The 17,804-nt window shown below is 39.9% G+C and overlaps 2 protein-coding genes and 1 long non-coding RNA gene across 4 annotated transcripts in view; 2 read left to right on the forward strand and 1 right to left on the reverse strand.

Annotated features, from left to right (window-relative positions):
* STT3A (STT3 oligosaccharyltransferase complex catalytic subunit A) overlaps positions 1–8,410 on the forward strand; it is a 28,895-nt gene extending 20,485 nt beyond the window's left edge. The window contains exons 16-18 of the mRNA XM_059184003.1: positions 5,661–5,849; positions 7,103–7,218; positions 7,837–8,410. Of these exons, the coding sequence (XP_059039986.1) occupies positions 5,661–5,849; positions 7,103–7,218; positions 7,837–7,875 (344 nt within the window). The 3' untranslated portion in view covers positions 7,876–8,410. The remainder of the gene's footprint in view (positions 1–5,660; positions 5,850–7,102; positions 7,219–7,836) is intronic.
* LOC131838254 (uncharacterized) lies at positions 6,415–13,074 on the reverse strand. The gene is made up of 3 exons (XR_009356533.1): positions 12,937–13,074; positions 9,721–9,833; positions 6,415–7,170 (listed from the first exon to the last, which is right to left on the reverse strand). It is a non-coding gene; the product is annotated as an uncharacterized LOC131838254 (long non-coding RNA).
* A 42-nt stretch (positions 13,075–13,116) lies between these two features.
* The window catches only part of CHEK1 (checkpoint kinase 1), a 31,343-nt gene continuing 26,655 nt past the window's right edge, over positions 13,117–17,804 (forward strand). Inside the window, exons 1-5 of one of the 2 annotated variants that reach the window (XM_059184015.1) lie at positions 13,117–13,238; positions 13,970–14,054; positions 15,064–15,287; positions 16,497–16,561; positions 16,656–16,725. In XM_059184015.1, coding sequence (XP_059039998.1) covers positions 13,990–14,054; positions 15,064–15,287; positions 16,497–16,561; positions 16,656–16,725 — 424 coding nt within the window. In that variant the 5' untranslated portion in view covers positions 13,117–13,238; positions 13,970–13,989. Of the gene's footprint in view, positions 13,239–13,969; positions 14,055–15,063; positions 15,288–16,496; positions 16,562–16,655; positions 16,726–17,804 lie in introns of those variants that run through there. The other variant, XM_059184023.1, reaches the window with a different exon arrangement.

Raw genomic sequence — 17,804 nt, forward strand, 5'->3', positions numbered from 1 at the left:
AATTTGGTAAGTTTTGACAAATATATATATATTTGGGTAGTTTTGCCTGTTTTTGAACTTTGTAAATGGGGTAGTACAGTATATACTCTTTGTTTCTGGCTCTTTTGGTCAGTGTTGTGTTTGTAAGTTTCATTCATGTTGCAGGTCATAATAATTTTTTAATTCTCAGGGCTCAGTTAATTCTCAACTAATTGAGTGGCTCAGTTGGCCTTTTGCTTAGGTCATGATCCTGGAATCCTGGGATTGAGTCCCGGATTGGGCTCTGTGCTCGGCAGGGAGTCTGCTGCTCCCTCTGCCCTTCATCCCGCTCTCTCTCACTCTCTCTCAAGTAAATAAATAAGATCTTTTATTTTTTTATTTTTATTTTTTTTAAGATTTTATTTATTTATTTGACAGAGATCACAAATTGGCAGAGAGGCAGGCAGAGAGAAAGGAAGGGAAGCAGGCTTCCCACCAGGCAGAGAGCCTGATGTAGGGCTTGATTCCAGAATCCTGGGATCATGACCTGAGCCGAAGGCAGAGGCTTTAACCCACTGAGCCACCCAGGCGTCCCAATAAATAAGATCTTCTAAAAAAAAATTCTTAATTCTCATTCCTGTGAGTATTCTATTGTGCGAGTATAGCATAATATATGCATTTTACTTTTTATTTTTATATTTATTTATTTTTAAAAGATTTTATTTATTTATTTGACAGAGATCATAAGTAGGCAGAGAGGCAGGCAGAGAGAGAAAGAGGAAGGGAAGCAGACTCCTGCTGAGCAGAGAGCCCAATGTGGAGCTTGATCCCAGGACCCTGAGACCGTGACCCGAGCAGAAGGCAGAGGCTTAACCCACTGAGCCACCAGGCGCCCCTACTTTTTATTTTTTTATTATTTATTTATTTATTTTTTAAAGATTTTATTTATTTATTTGACAGACAGAGATTACAAGTAGGCAAGAGAGCCAGGCAGGAAGAGAGAGGAGGAAGCAGGCTCCCCGCTGAGCAGAGAGCCCGATGTGGGGCTCGATCCCAGGATCCTGGCATCATGATCTGAGCTGAAGGCAGAGGCTTTAACCCACTGAGCCACCAAGGCGCCCCATCTACTTTTTATTTTTTAAAAAGAACTTATTTATTTGAGAGAGTGTGCACGTGTGTGTGCACAAGGGAGTGGGGGCAGAAGCAGAGGGTGAAGGAGACTCCCCAGTGATTAAGGAGCCCAGTACTGGACTCCCCATCCTGGGATGCTGGGTTTACGACCTGAGCCAAAGGCAGATGCTTAACTAATCGAGCCAAGTGCCCCAATGCATGCATTATAGTGTTGATGGGTTCAGTTTGACACTGTCACAAATGATGCTCTTAATGAACATTATAGTGCTTGCCTTCTGGTGATAATAAAGAATGGAATTGCTAGTTGAGAAGGAATGTATGTTTTCAGCTTTAATAGGTACTGGCAAAGAGATTTTTAAAATGGTAGTACCAATTTATATTCCTACCAACAGTGTCTGAAATTCTTGGTTGCTTTGTATTCTTACCGAACACTCAATATTACAAGTAAATCTTTTTCATTTGTGCCTGTATGTGATGGTAATACTGATGTTTTAATGAAGATGGAGAAACTTTTCCTTCATATCACTTGGTTATGAGGACTATAAAAATGTGATGATCGGAGATTTAGTTAGGTCAAATTGATGCATAATTGTGAGAATGATAGCATTGTTTAAGTTTATGTAAAGAAAGACTCAGAAAGAAAACTTTAACAGAGAAAAGCTTTCTGTGGACGTTGTGCTATGTTTTTGAATTGTTGAAAGAGTAGTGATTTGACAATTTCTCTGATCTATATATGTAAGCTAGACTTAAAAAAAATTAGATAAAAAAGAACACTGTCTTTATCTACATTTGTGAAAATATTCATGTGAAAATCATGAAAGAATTACTGTTTTATTTTCTCATACTGAATTTATTTCTCAAGCTCAAATTATTGAGCTGCATTAGTTAGAATTCTGAAAAACTCAAGAGCTATTGTATGATGAAAAGGAGTGAAGGAATGAACCCCAAATCCAAAGATTGTTGCTATTATTTACATGGTAATAACATTCCAGCTCATGCCTTCCGTGAGGACTTTTTAACTTTTTTTTTTTTTAAGGATTTTATATATTTATTTGACAGACAGAGATCACTGGTAGGTAGAGAGGTGGGCAGAGAGAGGAGGAAGCAGGCTCCCTGCTGGACTTGGAATCGTGACCCGAGCGGAAGGCAGAGGCTTTAGCCCACTGAGCCACCCAGGTGCCCCAGTAAAGTGTTTTTTTAAAAAGCATACAAAACTTGGGCCCTGAAGATGATTCTAAAATGTTTTGAGCATTTTTAAAAAAAGATTTTATTCATCTATTTGAGAGAGAGAGACAGTGAGAGCACAAGCAGGAGGGGCAGAGGGAGACAAACAAGCAGACTCCGGCTGAGCAGGAAGCCCCAGTCTCAGGACTCTGAGATCATGCCAGCCAAGTTAAATGCTTAACTAACTGAGCCACCCAGGCACCCCTCTTTGGAGCATTTTTATGCTATGTGATACCAGTTCCAAAAACAACATTTTCTAAAGGGATTAACAGGCATTTGGGTATAAAAATTATATTGCATTTATTTGTTTTTTTTTTAAATTTTATTTATTCATTTGAGAGAGAGCGAAAGAGAGCACAAGCAGGGGAACGGCAGAGGGTGAAGAAGAAGCAAGCTCCCCACTGAGCAAGGAGCCTGATGTAGGGCTTGATCACAGGACCCTGGGATCATGACCTGAGCCAAAGGCAGACACTTAACGACTGAGCCACCCACGCATGCCTAAGTTTTTTTCCTTGTGATGAGAATTTTTAAAATCTCTTAGCAACTTCAAATATATAATGCAGTATTCTTTTTTTTTTTTTTTTTAAAGATTTTATTTATTTATTTGACAGAGAGAGATCACAAGTAGGCAGAGAGGCAGGCAGAGAGAGAGAGAGGAGGAAGCAGGCTCCCCGCTGAGCAGAGAACCCGATGCAGGACTTGATCCCAGGACCCTGAGATCATGACCTGAGCCGAAGGCAGCGGCTTAACCCACTGAGCCACCCAGGCGCCCCTATAATGCAGTATTCTTAACTATAATCATCATGTTGTATATTATATGCCTAGAACTTACTAATCTTATAACTAGAAGTTTATCACCTTTGACCACCTTCAACCGGTTTCCCCTACCCCCCTCCCTGCCCACAGCCTGTGGAAACCACAATTCTGGTTTCTGTTTCTGAGTTTGTTTTTTTTAAATTCCACGTATAAATGAGATCATACAGTATTTGTTTTTTGCTATTTGATTTATTTCACTTAGCATAATGCTCTCAAGACCCATCCACATGTTGCAAATGGCTGGATTTCTTTTTTATTTTTTTTCTATGGCTGAATGGTATTCCATGTTACATATGTGAGGTAAATTTATATTGTAGTTGTATTTTTAATTTTTGAAGAACCTGTGTACTGTTTTCTATAGTGGTTGTATCAGTTTATGCGCCCACCAGCAGTATACAAGGTTACCCCCTTTTCCATATCCTTGGTAGCATTTGCTATCTCTTGTTTTTTCTAGCAGGTATGAGGTGATATCTCACTGTGATTTTGATTTGTCTTCCCCTAATGATTACTGATGTTGAGCACTTTTTCATGTACGTGTTGGCCATCTGAATATCTCTGAAATACCTATTAAGGTCCTTTGCCCATTTTTTTTTTTTTAAGATTTTATTTATTTATTTGACAGAGATCACAAGTAGGCAGAGAGGCAGGCAGAGAGAGAAGGAAGCAGGCTCCCTGCCGAGCAGAGAGCCGGATGCAGGACTCGATCCCAGGACCCTGAGATCATGCCCTCAGTTGAAGGCAGCAGTTTAACCCACTGAGCCACCCAGGCACCCACCCCCTTTGCCCATTTTTAATCAGACTATTTGGGGGGTTTGTTACTGGGTTGTAGGAGTTCCTTATATAGGTTGGCTGTTAATCCCCTGTGTTAATACATGGCTTGCAAATATTTTCTCCCATTCCATAGGTCGCCTTTTCATGTTGCTGATGGTTTCTTTTGCTATATATATATACTCTTCCATTCTTACAGCTTGTCAGGTTTTTGCTTCAGACATAACTTTTAGGAAACTACAGTCTCAGTACTCCTGGATAGTTCAGTTGATGCTCTCTGGTGTTTTGTTTTTGGTTCTTTTTCTCTGTGTGACGTAGGTAAGTTTCTGTGCCTCTCTTTTCCATTAGTAAGATGGAGGTAAGAATGCAGACACTACAGTACATGAGGAAAGCAGTATTATATATGGAATGCTTACTTTGTGACAAATGGTATACTAAGTGCTGTACATGTTCTTACTCATTACCCTTTTGTTGTATGTACTCTTATTTCTCTATTTCAAGTTCAAGAAGGGTTAAGTAACTTGTTCAAGGTCACCCACCTAGAATTGGCAATGCTAAAATTCAAACCCAGGCTGTTTAGATCCAGAATCTGTTCTTAAGCACTGAGATATCCCCTGGAACCCTTTGCCTTGGTACAGTAGGAACCTTTCTTCCTATGGATCAATAATACTTTTTATACTAACCATCCATTTCCCTAAGGCTTGTGGAGAAGATTCACAGGTGACATTCTAAGAGAGATAACCTCAGTTGCTGGTGGTGTCAGTATTTATGGACCTTGGTAGTATGGTTGACTTCTCATAGATAGGTTTTGGAGGTTTGTAATTTTGCAACTGTAGGTCAAGAAGATAGCATGTTAGTTCTGATAAAGTTGCTACTTTCTAGGTCTGTGCTGTCTGATAGAAATATAATGGGAACCACATACGTTGTTTAAATTTCTATTAGTCACATCAAAATAAGTAAAAAGAAACTAAGAAATGAATTTTAGTAATTCAACTGAATATATCTAAAACATCATTATTTAACCATGATATTTTACTTGTCTTGTTCTGTTTTTGGACTAAGTTTTTAGAAATCCAGTGTGTACTTTATACTTAACAGCCCATCTTAATTTGGATTAGCCGCCTTTTTTTTTTTTTTTTTTTTTTAAAGATTTTTATTTATTTGTTTGAGAGAGAGGGAGGAAGGGAGACAGAGCACAAGCAGGGACAGGACAGTGGGAGAGGGAGAAGAAGACTCCCTACTGAGCAGGGAGCCCGATATGGGGCTCGATCCCAGGATTTCAGGATCGTGACTTGAGCAGAAGGCAGATGCTTAACTGAGCCACCTAGGTGCTCCTGGACTGGCCATTTTTCAAGTTTCAGTAGCTACATGTGGCTGATAGATAAAGTTACTATATTGGACAGCTCAGACCAACTAATACCTGGGAGTAATTTCTAGTGTGACTTAAGTTTGGACCAATAGCTTTCAGAAGTCTTAATAATCTATAGGAAATGTAAATTTTGAGGGGAAAAATTTTACCCCCACATTGTGTTTCCTATTTTAAAAGATTAGCCATTTCTCATTATAAAAATATTTTGAGGGATTTTCTTAGAAGTAGTGGCTTTTTCACATGTCCCCTCATTATGTTGTACACATAAAACTAATATTGTATGTCAACTGTACTTAAAAAATAAAAAAGGAAGGAAATAAATAATAGTTTTTATTAGGTAATTTAGCTCCAGCAAACTTTGTGACACAGCCGTTCTCTTTCTGCTTTTTTGTAGACATCAACAAGTTTTTGTGGATGGTCCGGATTGGAGGGAGCACGGATACAGGCAAACATATTAAGGAACACGATTATTATACTCCAACTGGGGAATTCCGTGTGGACCGTGAGGGTTCTCCAGTGCTGCTCAACTGCCTTATGTACAAGATGTGTTACTACCGCTTTGGACAAGTCTACACAGAAGCCAGTGAGTGATGCATAATAACATTAGTAAGAACAGTAATGTTAATATGTATAGTTTTTTTCATAGGCCAGGCACTGCTCTGAGTGCTTTACATCTGTTAACTTGTTTGACCTTTACAACAACCCAAAACATAGATAACTAATATTATTTCCATTTTATGTATGAGGAATTTGAGGAAGGAACTTAACCTGTCCCAAATCATGGAACTAGTGGCAGAATTAGGTTAAACTCAGGCAGTCTAGCTCTAGATTCTGTGATTTTTACCATTATATTTCACTGTGTCTCAGTAAAAGGTATTGCAGTGGAGAGAGGAATGAAGGGGGGATACAGTGATATAAAGGATTTCTCATTTCTTTCAATAAATGCCCAGAGAGTAATCTGATTAGTTTAAGTCTTTGCTTTTGATTTTAATTCCTTGTTTCTGTACTAGGGACAATACCTGAAGTGGATGCAGGCCTTTGACTTCTGTTTGGTTCTTCTCTGATGCATGGAAGGGTGACTAGTGTAACACAGAGGCTTCTGGATAGCAGTCCTCAGGAATGGACGGGCTGGAAATCAGCCCCCTGTATTTTTTTTTTTTAAGGTTTTATTTATTCATTTAACAGAGAGGGAGAGTACAAGCAGGAAAAGCACCAGGCAGAGTGGGAGGGGGAAGCAAGCTCTCCGTCGAGCCAGGAGCCAGATAGGGGACTCTATCCTAGGACCTTGGGATCACGACCCGAGCCGAAGGCAGCTGCTTAATGAACTGAGCCACCCAGGTGTTCCATTTTTTTTTTTTTTTTTTTTAACAATTTTACTTAATTGACAGAGATCACAAGTAGGCAGCAGCAGGATGGGTGTGTGTGTGTGTGTGTGTGTGTGTGTGTGTGTGTGTATGTGTGTGTAGTGGGAAGCAGGCTCCCTGCTGAGCAGAGAGCCAGATGCAGGGCTTGATCCCAGGACCCTGAGATCATCACCTGAGCTGAAGGCAGAGGCTTAACCCACTGACCCATCCAGGTGCCTCAAACCCCTGTCTTTTAGAAAACAGTTTCCATGGACTTTTTCAAGCATCAGTTTGGAGAGGACTTGAGTCAGGGTAACACTTGATTTGTTCTAACTACCTGAGGTCTTTTTATGTAGGCCCTACTCTCTAAACAAACTTCAGGCTGAGAAATAACATTCCAGTTAGTAGATGATTTACCAAATTGATTTATTCTTTCCTTAGGAAATCAGCACTGTAGAAAGAAGTGTTTCTCCTTATATTTGTCCCTTTCTAGAGCGTCCACCAGGCTTTGACCGTGTCCGGAATGCTGAGATTGGGAATAAAGACTTTGAACTTGATGTCCTGGAGGAAGCATATACCACAGAACACTGGCTAGTCAGGATATATAAGGTGAGCAGATGCTACACTGAAAAAGCAACTCATGTTTAGGTACTGGTTCTAGTCTTAAAAATGGGCCACATATTTTTAATATAGGGACATTTCTAAAGTCAAAAAAGTAGCTTACAACTCAGAATGTTATTATTTTTATTTTAGATTGTGCTTCAAGAGTAGACACCCTAATCTGCTATCATTTTAGTTGTGGTTACAGTGATATTTTTCTAGTTGGGGCTATACTGCTGTACTTGATCTGTTTTTGCGATTATCCGGCCTGGCGGGGGGGAAAAAAGGAAGTGTGTGTGTGTTGTGTGTGTGTACATGCATGCGTATATGTATGTATATGCGTGTACACTACATTTTCTTCTCTCCCACTAAATAATTACGGCATAGAGTCACCCCGAAGTGTGTTACATCTCTTACATAAGAAAAGATTGAGAACCCTTGATGTATTTGGCAGGTAGATCATTTAAACTGCTCCTTAGTACTCCAAAAGGCTAAGCATGAGAGTAGCTGATTTCAAACCAGCACTCACTTAGTCACAAAGCCAAATCAGGCAGCAGAACCCAACTCAGGGACGCTCTTCCAATCTGACTTGATTTTAAATATAAAAATGACATCTTTATATTGCAGGTAAAGGACCTGGATAATCGAGGCTTGTCACGGACATAACTGTTACGTCCACCTCTGTCTGATATGCTTCGCACTGAGCGTCACATTTAGGACGCTGAAGATGTTTTTTTAAAATATGCAGTTTATAACAACAGAGCACGATGGGATTAGTATTGTCTGAAAGTTTTGCCCTGGGCAGTATGGGCTGGGCCAAATGGAGTGATTTTTATAATTCTGAGCAGGTTACCAAATGAAATGTCATGGCTTTACTTTGGTCAATTAAAGGGGGGACCTTTTTTTTTTTTAAAAATGTGCCTTATTTGTTTTGACTTATGACTGATTTGAGAAAGGCAGAAATTTGTGCTGGGCTGGTAGAAGGACAGAAAGTAAATCTCATCCATGCTTTTAGTTCCCTAAATGAGCCATATGAGGGCATTCTGTCTCTATCAAATCAGGAACACTATCAAAGAGTAGCTCAGATCCCACTTGTACAAACAGTTTTGTCATTTCAAAAATTGCAGCACCTAACACAATGTCTTGCATATAGTGGGTGTTCAGTAAGCTTATTAAATGAATAAATGTTTGTGGAACCAGAGGAGTACAATTTCTGGGCAGGAAAGTCAGTTGTGTTGCCATCTTGTCTCTGAACATCTCTTTTCCTTAGAGGCTCTTTGCTTTTATGAGGAACAGAAGGTGGCTAGCCACACATGATCTCACTAGTATTCTTTGGGACTGGCTAGGGTTTTGTTTTTGTTTTTGTTTTGTTTTCGAGCAAGGATAAATTAAGTGAGACTCAATAACTTGGTGTTTTGAAGACTCAAGGCAGACAGTGAAATTGTTCTCATAGAGAAGATGAAACGTCTCCAATATTATGTATAGAATTTGATGGTCAGGCGCTTTTGAATCAGCTGAAATATAATCATACATTTCTATTTGAAATCCAGCTTTTCAGTACTCTTATCTATGATACAGTAAATGCCTCTTTGCTCATTTCCTTTAGCTTATATGCTAAATCTCTTGTGATTATTTAAAGGTGAGCTGCTCTCTTAGTCTCATCTAAATATATGGCCCAGGTTGTTATTATATATCGCTAATAAATTCAATGACCTGGTTTTGAAGCTCTTGCAAATAAGCTATAAATTAGGGGGAGGAATTGCTAGTACCAAGTACCTGGAGATAGTGCTAGCATTACTTCAGTAAAGGAGAAGAGAAACTTAAAAACATTTTAACTCAAAGCACAGTAGTTCCATCAATATTCAATGTCCGGACAAATAGCCTTATATTTGTCAGCAGGGCACTGTATATATTTTACAATATAAGACATGTATCAGTGATGTATATAAACCCTAAGTCATTAAAAATATAAGGTAACTATTCAGTGTTACCTGTTTTAAAAAACAGGAGCAATTACATGACTTTTAGATAAGTCATAATGTTGCCCCCAAAGGGTATGCTCAGGTATTCTTGTATACCCAGGAAACTTAAGCTTCCAAATCAATTTATATACTAAGTGTTTGACCTGTGGATGAGATTTAGATTGGTGTTCAGATGTAATTTACTATACAGAAATATATTACTTGTTTTAATATATAGAGTTTCTCCCTAGTGGAAGAGGTTATTCTGAGCTTGTTTTGTTTTAACCAATATGAGCAATACCAGGTAAAAACTGTTAAAGTGATCTCCTCGGAAGCATATACGGGATAATCACTACAGTTGTTAGTCTTATGATTTTAATATTGTTGCCTTTTAGGTTACATGAAGCTATGGTTTTTAAAAATTTACTTTTCACTTTATTGTTCTAGTGTACTTAGTGTAAGAAAAATCACATAGTTCTAAAAAAGCAACAACACTTTTCCACCCCGCCCAGAGACAGCCACTTTCAACTCTGATTTTCATATTACTTACCTCCATATCATTAAATAACTTGCTTTATTTTGCTATGTGTTGGTTTTTCAGTTTTAGGTATCATCTGGTGGTGTGGAAATTGAGGGTGTCACTCTTTGTCCAGTCTGTGATTCCTGTGGACACACATATTCTTACCATCTTACGCTTCTGTCACAGTTACGATTTATATTAGATCAGTATTTTTTACTTTATGGTTTTCCACAACTAGGCCATGTGGTTTTTCTTTCTTTTTTTTTTTTCAGGCATTACTTTTTGGGGGAGGGTTTTTTTGTTTTTTTTTTTTCATTTGTGTTTTGTACTTGATGCTCATTTCTCCCCAAACTCTCCTTCATTTGTACCATCATCCTTTCAATGTGTTCAGACTTGTTAGGTGTTCATTCTTAGAGGGTCTTCTGTTTTGATATGTTCTAGTCTGGACTGGTTTACATTCTAGATTTGCTACCTAACCAGTTGGGTTGGTGTATCCTTTCACTGTCATATTGTGTTAATCTTCTAACTTCGTTCTTATCATCTTTACCTACCTTCCTGAGGAAAAAAACATGTGGGAGAGAAATTTCTTGAAATCTTGCATATCTCTTGTCATACTCAGTTGATAGGTTAGCTATGTACAGAGTTCCAGGTTGGGAATAACTTTTTCTTAGAATTAAAGATACTGGTCCCTTGTTTTCTGTCTTCTAAATGTTGTTGAGAATTGCAGTGCTATTCTTTGCTTCTTTTCAAAAATATTTATTTGAGATAGAGAACGAGAGCATGGAGCCATGGAGCCAGGGGACAGGGATAGGAAGAGCAGGCTCCCAACTGAGCAGGACCCTTGCTTGGATCATGACCTGAGCTAAAGGCAGACCAACTAAGCCACCCTGGCACCCCTGCAGTGCTATTCTGATTCTTAAATTTTTTTGTATGTGTACATTCCTCTAACTCCCACCCCAGACCTGTTAAGATTCTATGTAATGTTTTGAAATTTTACCAATGATGCACTTGGGAATGGGTCATCCATTATGCTGGGTACATAAAATTATGGCAGATCAAGTTCTTCAGTTCTGGGAAATTTTAATTGTGTATTCCCGCAACTTCTCCTTCTGAAAATTAAGGTACTTGGATGTTGGACTTACTGGGTTAGTCTCCTGATAGTCTATATTTACTCTTCTGTTTTCCGCCTTTATCCTTCTGGGATATTTTCTAAACTTTTTTCTAACCTATTTAGTTTCCTTTTTTTTCTGCTGTCACTTTTTTATGTCCAAAAGCTTTAAAAAAAAATTCCTTTGTTTTAATATCTATCATATTAAAGACCTTTTCAAATTCTTGTTTGTCTGCTCTTCTTAGATAGTGGGACCCAAAAAGTGGATTGGAAGTTCTGTTTGGGGTGGGCCTCACTAAACATCGGCCTCTCCCCTGTGATCTGGTTGAGTTTCATATTGTTACATAGGAATGTATTTCTGTTGTTACATAATTATTTACATAGGGAATCCCTGATATTGGTATTATTTAGATCTTTTATATAGGTAAGATTTCCTCAAGAAGACTTGTATATCCTCTTAGGGATATAAGCCCAGCTAGCAGGTTTCTGGGAGTATGGTGGGGCAAGAAGGCTTTGTCGTTCAGCCTTCAGTACTTGTTAAGCCTTCAGTACCTAAACTTAATACCTTTGTTTTCAGTAGGGTAATTAAGCCTTTAACTATGCCTGATGCTCTCCAGTTAGGATAGGGTTTACCCTCTCAAGTCTTACACCAGCTTTGGGGAGGAGCAGTTCCTTGGGTGCACAAAGGAGGGAGGGGTTCCCAGGTTCCTTACTGTAGACTTCTTACATAGTCTTTCAACCTATCCTCTTTTTAGCTCCACTTTCACCTCCACATTCAGTTACCTAGAGTCACTAATCCAACCTGAGCCTTCTGGGAGTTCTGTAAATCAAGTTGCTTTCCTTTCTTATTGCTGGCTTTTAAGATTCATCTTTTAAGTTATTATTCATTTGAAACTTCTCATTTCCAAAACTTTATTTTTCATACTCCATCTTGTGGGTTATTGCCTTTTACAAATTTACTATCTTTATTATTAAATTGCTTTTTAAATATTTACTATTCTCTAGTAAGGTTTGAGAAGGGAAGAGAGGCTATTGTGTGCACTAATTCTCTCACATGCTATCTTTTTATTGGTGTTCTGCCCTAAATCTGTATATTCTTTTTTCAGGCTAAGATACCTTCATTCTACTCAGACACAGGAACTGTGCAGGTCCTCCTCTTCCTTACTTTATATTTTTGTAGCATACAATGTGAAAATGAGAGAAAACAGTAAATGACCTGGAAAATTTACTTTATTACATGAAGCCTAGTGTTGACATCATGGTTAAAAACCTCTCCAGTAAGCACTCTGAAGAGCTCTGGCCTTGCTTTTTTTGTCCCTGACTTTGCTTCAAAACAAACATGTGCTTTTTTGGAAACATGTACACTCATTTTATTCTGTTACTAGTATCACAATCAAGAGCTTTATACTCAAGGAAGTGGCCCAATTTTAAGAACCGGAGAGCTTAATGGAGATGATCTTGCCTGCACCTTGAGTTCCCAGTCTAGTTTACTGTCAAGGGTGGGGAGGATACCTAGGTTTTCCACATTGTTTTGTTCTTAGCCAGGTCCCTTTCCCCAGAATTTTCTTTCCCATTTAAACTGGTTACTCTGCGTTTAAAATCTGCATCGTAAAATGAAGCAAACAGTCCTCTGCCTCCACCTGTCCTTATATTAAGAATGAGGAAAGCAGGTATGGCGATGCTGCTCCCACAAAAAGCTTGGGGTAAGTTATGGTCTAGGACCCCGGAAACAAGGCAAAACTAGTTATCCTGGCACGCCCTCACGCTACGAAAAGAGTAGCTTGCTTCAGCTGGATGTCTTCCACCCACACTGCAGCGCGGCCAGTCTTTTTTGGGTGCTTCTCGCTCCCGCCATAAAGTTAACATTTTTCACAGGATCGGTCCGGAACAGCTGGTCTACTTTTCAGCTCTAGCCTGAGCCGTACCGCATTTTAAAGTTTCAGAAGCAGCACGTCTGAGTACGATTCGCACAATGCTGCCCGGCCGCTAGGCAAAGGGCAGGGGGGTGTGCAGGTCCAGAGTAGCGGGGAGGGCACACGAGGACCCCGCAGCTCAGTTTGCTGGCGTCCGAGGGGGCTTCGACTCCGCCCAGGAGCGCGAGGCTCCCCGCCCCCGGCAGCGGCCCACGCACCAGATACCTGCTAGCGTTTGGCCGCAGAGATCCTTCGCGCTGATGCGCTCGACGGTTCTTAAACCTCTCCAGCCCGGATCTCCCCTCGATTCCAAACTAAGCCCGGGCTGGCCGGCTTACGCATTGCGGGCAACCTCCCAACGCCGGAAGCCCATTATGGCCACCCTTTAAAGCGGCAGGACGAAGGGACGCGCGCTCTCCTCCTTTACGGCAGGGGTGCGCGCGTTTGCGACAGCGTGACGCCGGCAGAGTTTTGGCGGGAAAAGCGCAGCATTTGGATTCCTGTGGTGGCGGCCCAAGGACGGCCTGGTGAGGAGGGGCGGCCGGTAGGGTGGGAAAGGAGCCTGTAGAAGGAATTCGGGGTCTACATTAGTTGGGAGGGGCATGGCGAGAGGAAGTTATCGGTGACTAGCGAAGGGGATCGGAGAGACTCGCGCTGAGGGGCGGTTTCGGAGGGTGGAAAGGTGTGGGACCAGGGGGGGTCCCGTTGTGTGGGGATTGGAGAGACTACTCCTCTGTGGGCTTGAGACCCCGGAGGTTTGGGTGCCGGCGGCCTCGAGTGCCTGCCAGCCCTTCCTTCCGCTTCTTGGGGCAGTTTGGCCCCGCCCCAGTCTCCTCCCGGCCTTTGGGGCGGTGTGGGGGGTGGGAATTGGAGCTGAGCGCGGGGGGAGGAGGGGCTGCAGGCGTCGGAGTTAAACTCTGTCGGTCTCCACTAGCTCGCGGCCCCTCACCCGCCTCACCCCCAGCCCGTCCGTAGTCATTCCCATCAAAGCATTTGTGTCCCCGACTCCTCAACAGAGCCGCTGCTTTTTCACAGAGGTCTGAGGAAGGCAGTTTCTGCTTCGTTCTGCGTGGGAATGGGGATGGTGATTTCCACCACAGAATGCCAGAATTTAGAATACTTGCTCGCCTTGGATAAAAGCCTTAGATAAAATACGGGCGAGGTGTAAGGGGAAACCAAACTGTTATATTGAGGGTTCATGGCAGGTGGTTGAAGCTTATTCTCATCCCCGTCTTTTCTGGGTTCCTGCCTTTGACAGCCGTGGTCCGTGGTGGAGTCATGGCAGTGCCCTTTGTGGAAGACTGGGACTTGGTGCAAACCCTGGGAGAAGGTGCCTATGGAGAGTGAGTTTGAGTCCTTTCTCCTTGCCTTCACACTTGCTTTTTAGTTTTCTCCCTGTTCTGAGAACATACTCGTTGTTCTGGAATGGTTTATTCTAACACAGTGGCATCTTAGAGAACAGATCTTGGCGTTTGAACTCTTAGAGCCGCACCATCTTTTGTAAGAATGAATCCCCCATACCTTTTTAAAAAACATTTTCTCTGTAAAGAGCTGGAAGAGACCTGTGAAGTCGCTTTCTCCCCCCACATATTCCTTCCTGGGGTTTAAGCATAGTGGTTAAATGAGCAAATGAACAGACTCTGGAGTCAGACTGCCCGGTTTCAAATCTTCGTTCATCACATACTAACATACTGGTTTGTGTTCTTAGGCAAACTTCTTAGAGGCATGTCTCTGTTTTCCTCAGCTCTAAGATGAAAATAATAGTACCTACCCCTTAGAACAGTTACCACAGACATATATAGTATGAGGTTAATAAATATTAGGTAGTGTTATTAAAATTAAATGAATAGAGCATTTGTATATGTGATGTGGCATGGAATTACTGTTACTCCATTTTAATTTATTTTTTCTTTAAAAAAATTATTTATTCTACAGAGAGAGAGAGAGAGAGAGCGCACAAGCAGGGGGAGCTGCAGGCAGGCAGGCAGAGGGAGAGGGAGAGGGAGAAGCAGGCTACCTGCCAAGCAAGGAGCCTGATGTGGGGCTTGATCCCAGGACTCTGGGATCATGACCTGAGCTAAAGGCAGCCACCTAACTGAGCCACCCAGGTGCCCTGTTTTTCAAGTATGTATTAAATAATCTTTGGATGTTCAACATAATGACTTCTTTAGAGCATTAGTCATCATACTTCACATTTCAGAAAGGAGTAGTTTCTGTAGAGAACATGGCAGAAACCATTTTCTTGGTTTCTACTGAGTAGAGAAAGTAATGAAGATAAAATTGTTGATTCATATTTAATCTTTTGAAGTTTTCAAAGAAATAGAATTCAAATGTCTTCCTTTTCCTTTTGAGGGTTCAACTTGCTGTGAATAGAAGAACTGAAGAAGCAGTTGCAGTCAAGATTGTAGACATGAAGCGTGCCGTAGACTGTCCAGAAAATATTAAGAAAGAGATCTGTATCAATAAAATGCTAAATCATGAGAATGTGGTGAAATTTTATGGTCACAGGAGAGAAGGCAATATCCAGTATCTATTTCTGGAGTACTGTAGTGGAGGAGAACTTTTTGACAGAATAGGTAGGGAAATAAGCTTTATAATAACTATTTTTACCAAATAAGTTTCTAAGTTTGTTTTTTCATCTTGAGTGCGATTTGGTCATTGTCCATTCAGAACTGCTTATGCAACAGTGAAATTGGAGTAAGTTTTCTTGTTTTTTGCAAGTTATATTAGCACATTAAAGCGTATATGGAATCATTAAGGAAAACTTTCCCCCCAATTTGTGTATGTGATTTTGACTAGAATTGCTGTTTTGTAGAGTTTAACAATGATAAACTAATCTCACAGATAAGTATCATTAGTGCAATGTATTATTTACCTACGCAGCGATTCTTTTTGTAGACATTTCAGTTACATGAAATCGTATACATTTATAGAGCCAAAATAATAGCGTGTTGTTATATTCATTTATTTAAGTGAAATTAGCTTGAGAATTTTCTAGGATTGCTTTGCCTATATTTAGTAAATTCTGTACTTGTTCCTTCAGTGTTCTATGTAAATTTGAAGACTTGATATTGCAGAACACTGAGAAGTACATAAGATTAATATTATGTGGATCTAAATTTAATATTTAAAGCTATTGTGTTCATATTTAAAAACTGATTATTAGATTCTCTAGTATGTATCTCAGGAGAGAGTTCAGTGTAAAAGAAATCAAAGAGATAAAGAGGGAGATCAAAATATAAAAAGATAACTGACAGTAGGACATTTCTTAATCAAACTGTATTTCCTGAAAGAATTTTGCAGGCATTCATGGCTTTGTAGTATGAGTGAGTGTATGAAATTTCATTTTGTTGTTAAATATTTGGTGAAATTAGTTTATATTTGCCCAGGCTAACACTTTGGCAATTACATTTCAGGGGCGGGGAAAATATTTTTATAGCATTTAGAAGAAATTGGGGGAGAATTTGAAAGATACCAAATAAATGATGGTTAGTGTAAGATAAGCAGAGGCTTTCAAGGTATAGCTTCCATTCTTAATTTGGGTAGCAGTTTGTTTTCTTTGAAACTTTCCTGTGATGTTAATTTATTTTTGCCACATAACAGATGGGGAAATGTAAGTTACTAAGTATTGTATGAGCCAGTGGACACCAGAGTCTTTTAATTGTTACTGTAAGATTCTGTTTGCCAGAATACCATCACAAAAGTCTAACCTTAGAATTAGACTTTGTGGTTGATGCCTGATTATGTTTACCTGACAAACTAACTTTCATAATTAATTCTGATAGAGCCAGACATAGGCATGCCTGAACAAGATGCTCAGAGGTTCTTCCATCAACTCATGGCGGGGGTGGTAGGTACAGTTGTCTCTTTTCCTTTTGCTTAAAATTATTATGAATGAAGTAAGTTACCAAATTTTGGTGTGCTTCCTTCTGTTTCTCTTTTAGGTTTATCTGCATGGTATTGGGATAACTCACAGGGATATTAAGCCAGAAAATCTCCTATTGGATGAAAGGGGTAAGTTCAGCTTTTTGTCACTGCTGCCTAAATTGTTTTATTTTATTTTAAATTTTTTAAAAAAGATTTTATTTATTTATCTGCCAGAGAGAGAATACAAGCAGGGAAAGCAGCAGGCAAAGAGAGAACCAGGCTCCCTGCTGAGCAAGGAGCCCCATGTGGGGCTCGATTCCAGGAGCTTGGGATCATGACCTGAGCTGAAGGCAGCCGCTTAACTGACTGAGCCCTCCAGACATCCCTGCCTAAATTATTTTAATCCACATAAGGCAGGCTGAAGCTTTTGCATTTTTGAAATTTGAGGGCAGAAAATCTGAAAAGTCGAGGAAGTTTGAGAAACTCAGTATATTTCGATTTCACAAGTACTTCCTAATATAGTTATGGAGGAGATAGAGAAATCTAACCTAGATGCAAGGGTAGCTCATTAAATAAATAGCTGTACGAATAGTCTTAAACAACTTTTCAATGAATTAATAAAGGAAAGTTTCTGTTGGAATACCCTGGACTTTTAGCCTTAACCTTTTGTTCTTTTTATTTATTTAGTTTGTTCGTTTCAAGTTTTTTTTAAAATTCCAGTTGGTTAACATATAGAGTAATAGTAGTTTCAGGAATAGAATTTAGTGATTCATCACTTATATATGACACCCAGTGCTCATCACAAGTGCCATCCTTAATACCCATCTGCCTGCCCACCTCCCCTCCAGCAAATCTCAGTTTGTTCTCTATAGTTAAGATTCTGTTTTAAATTTTGCCTCTCTCCCCACGCCCATGTTCATCTGTTTCTTTTCTTAAATTCTACATATGGGTGAAATCATATGGTATTTGTCTGTGACTGACTTATTTCACTTGGCTAAGTCACTGAGTCACTAAGCAGAGCTAAGTCATTAGCTCTATCCATGTCATTGCAAATGGCAAGATTCCATTCTTTTTTATGGCTGAGTAATATTCATATATATATGAATATTCATATATATATGTACAGCTTCTTTATCCATTCATCAGTTGGTGGACACTTGGGATCTTTATATAATTTCGCTATTGCTGATAATACTGCTGTCAACATAAGGGTGCATGTGTCCTTT

The sequence above is a fragment of the Mustela lutreola genome, chromosome 1 (genome assembly GCF_030435805.1).
Source record: "Mustela lutreola isolate mMusLut2 chromosome 1, mMusLut2.pri, whole genome shotgun sequence".
Taxonomy (NCBI): domain Eukaryota; kingdom Metazoa; phylum Chordata; class Mammalia; order Carnivora; family Mustelidae; genus Mustela; species Mustela lutreola.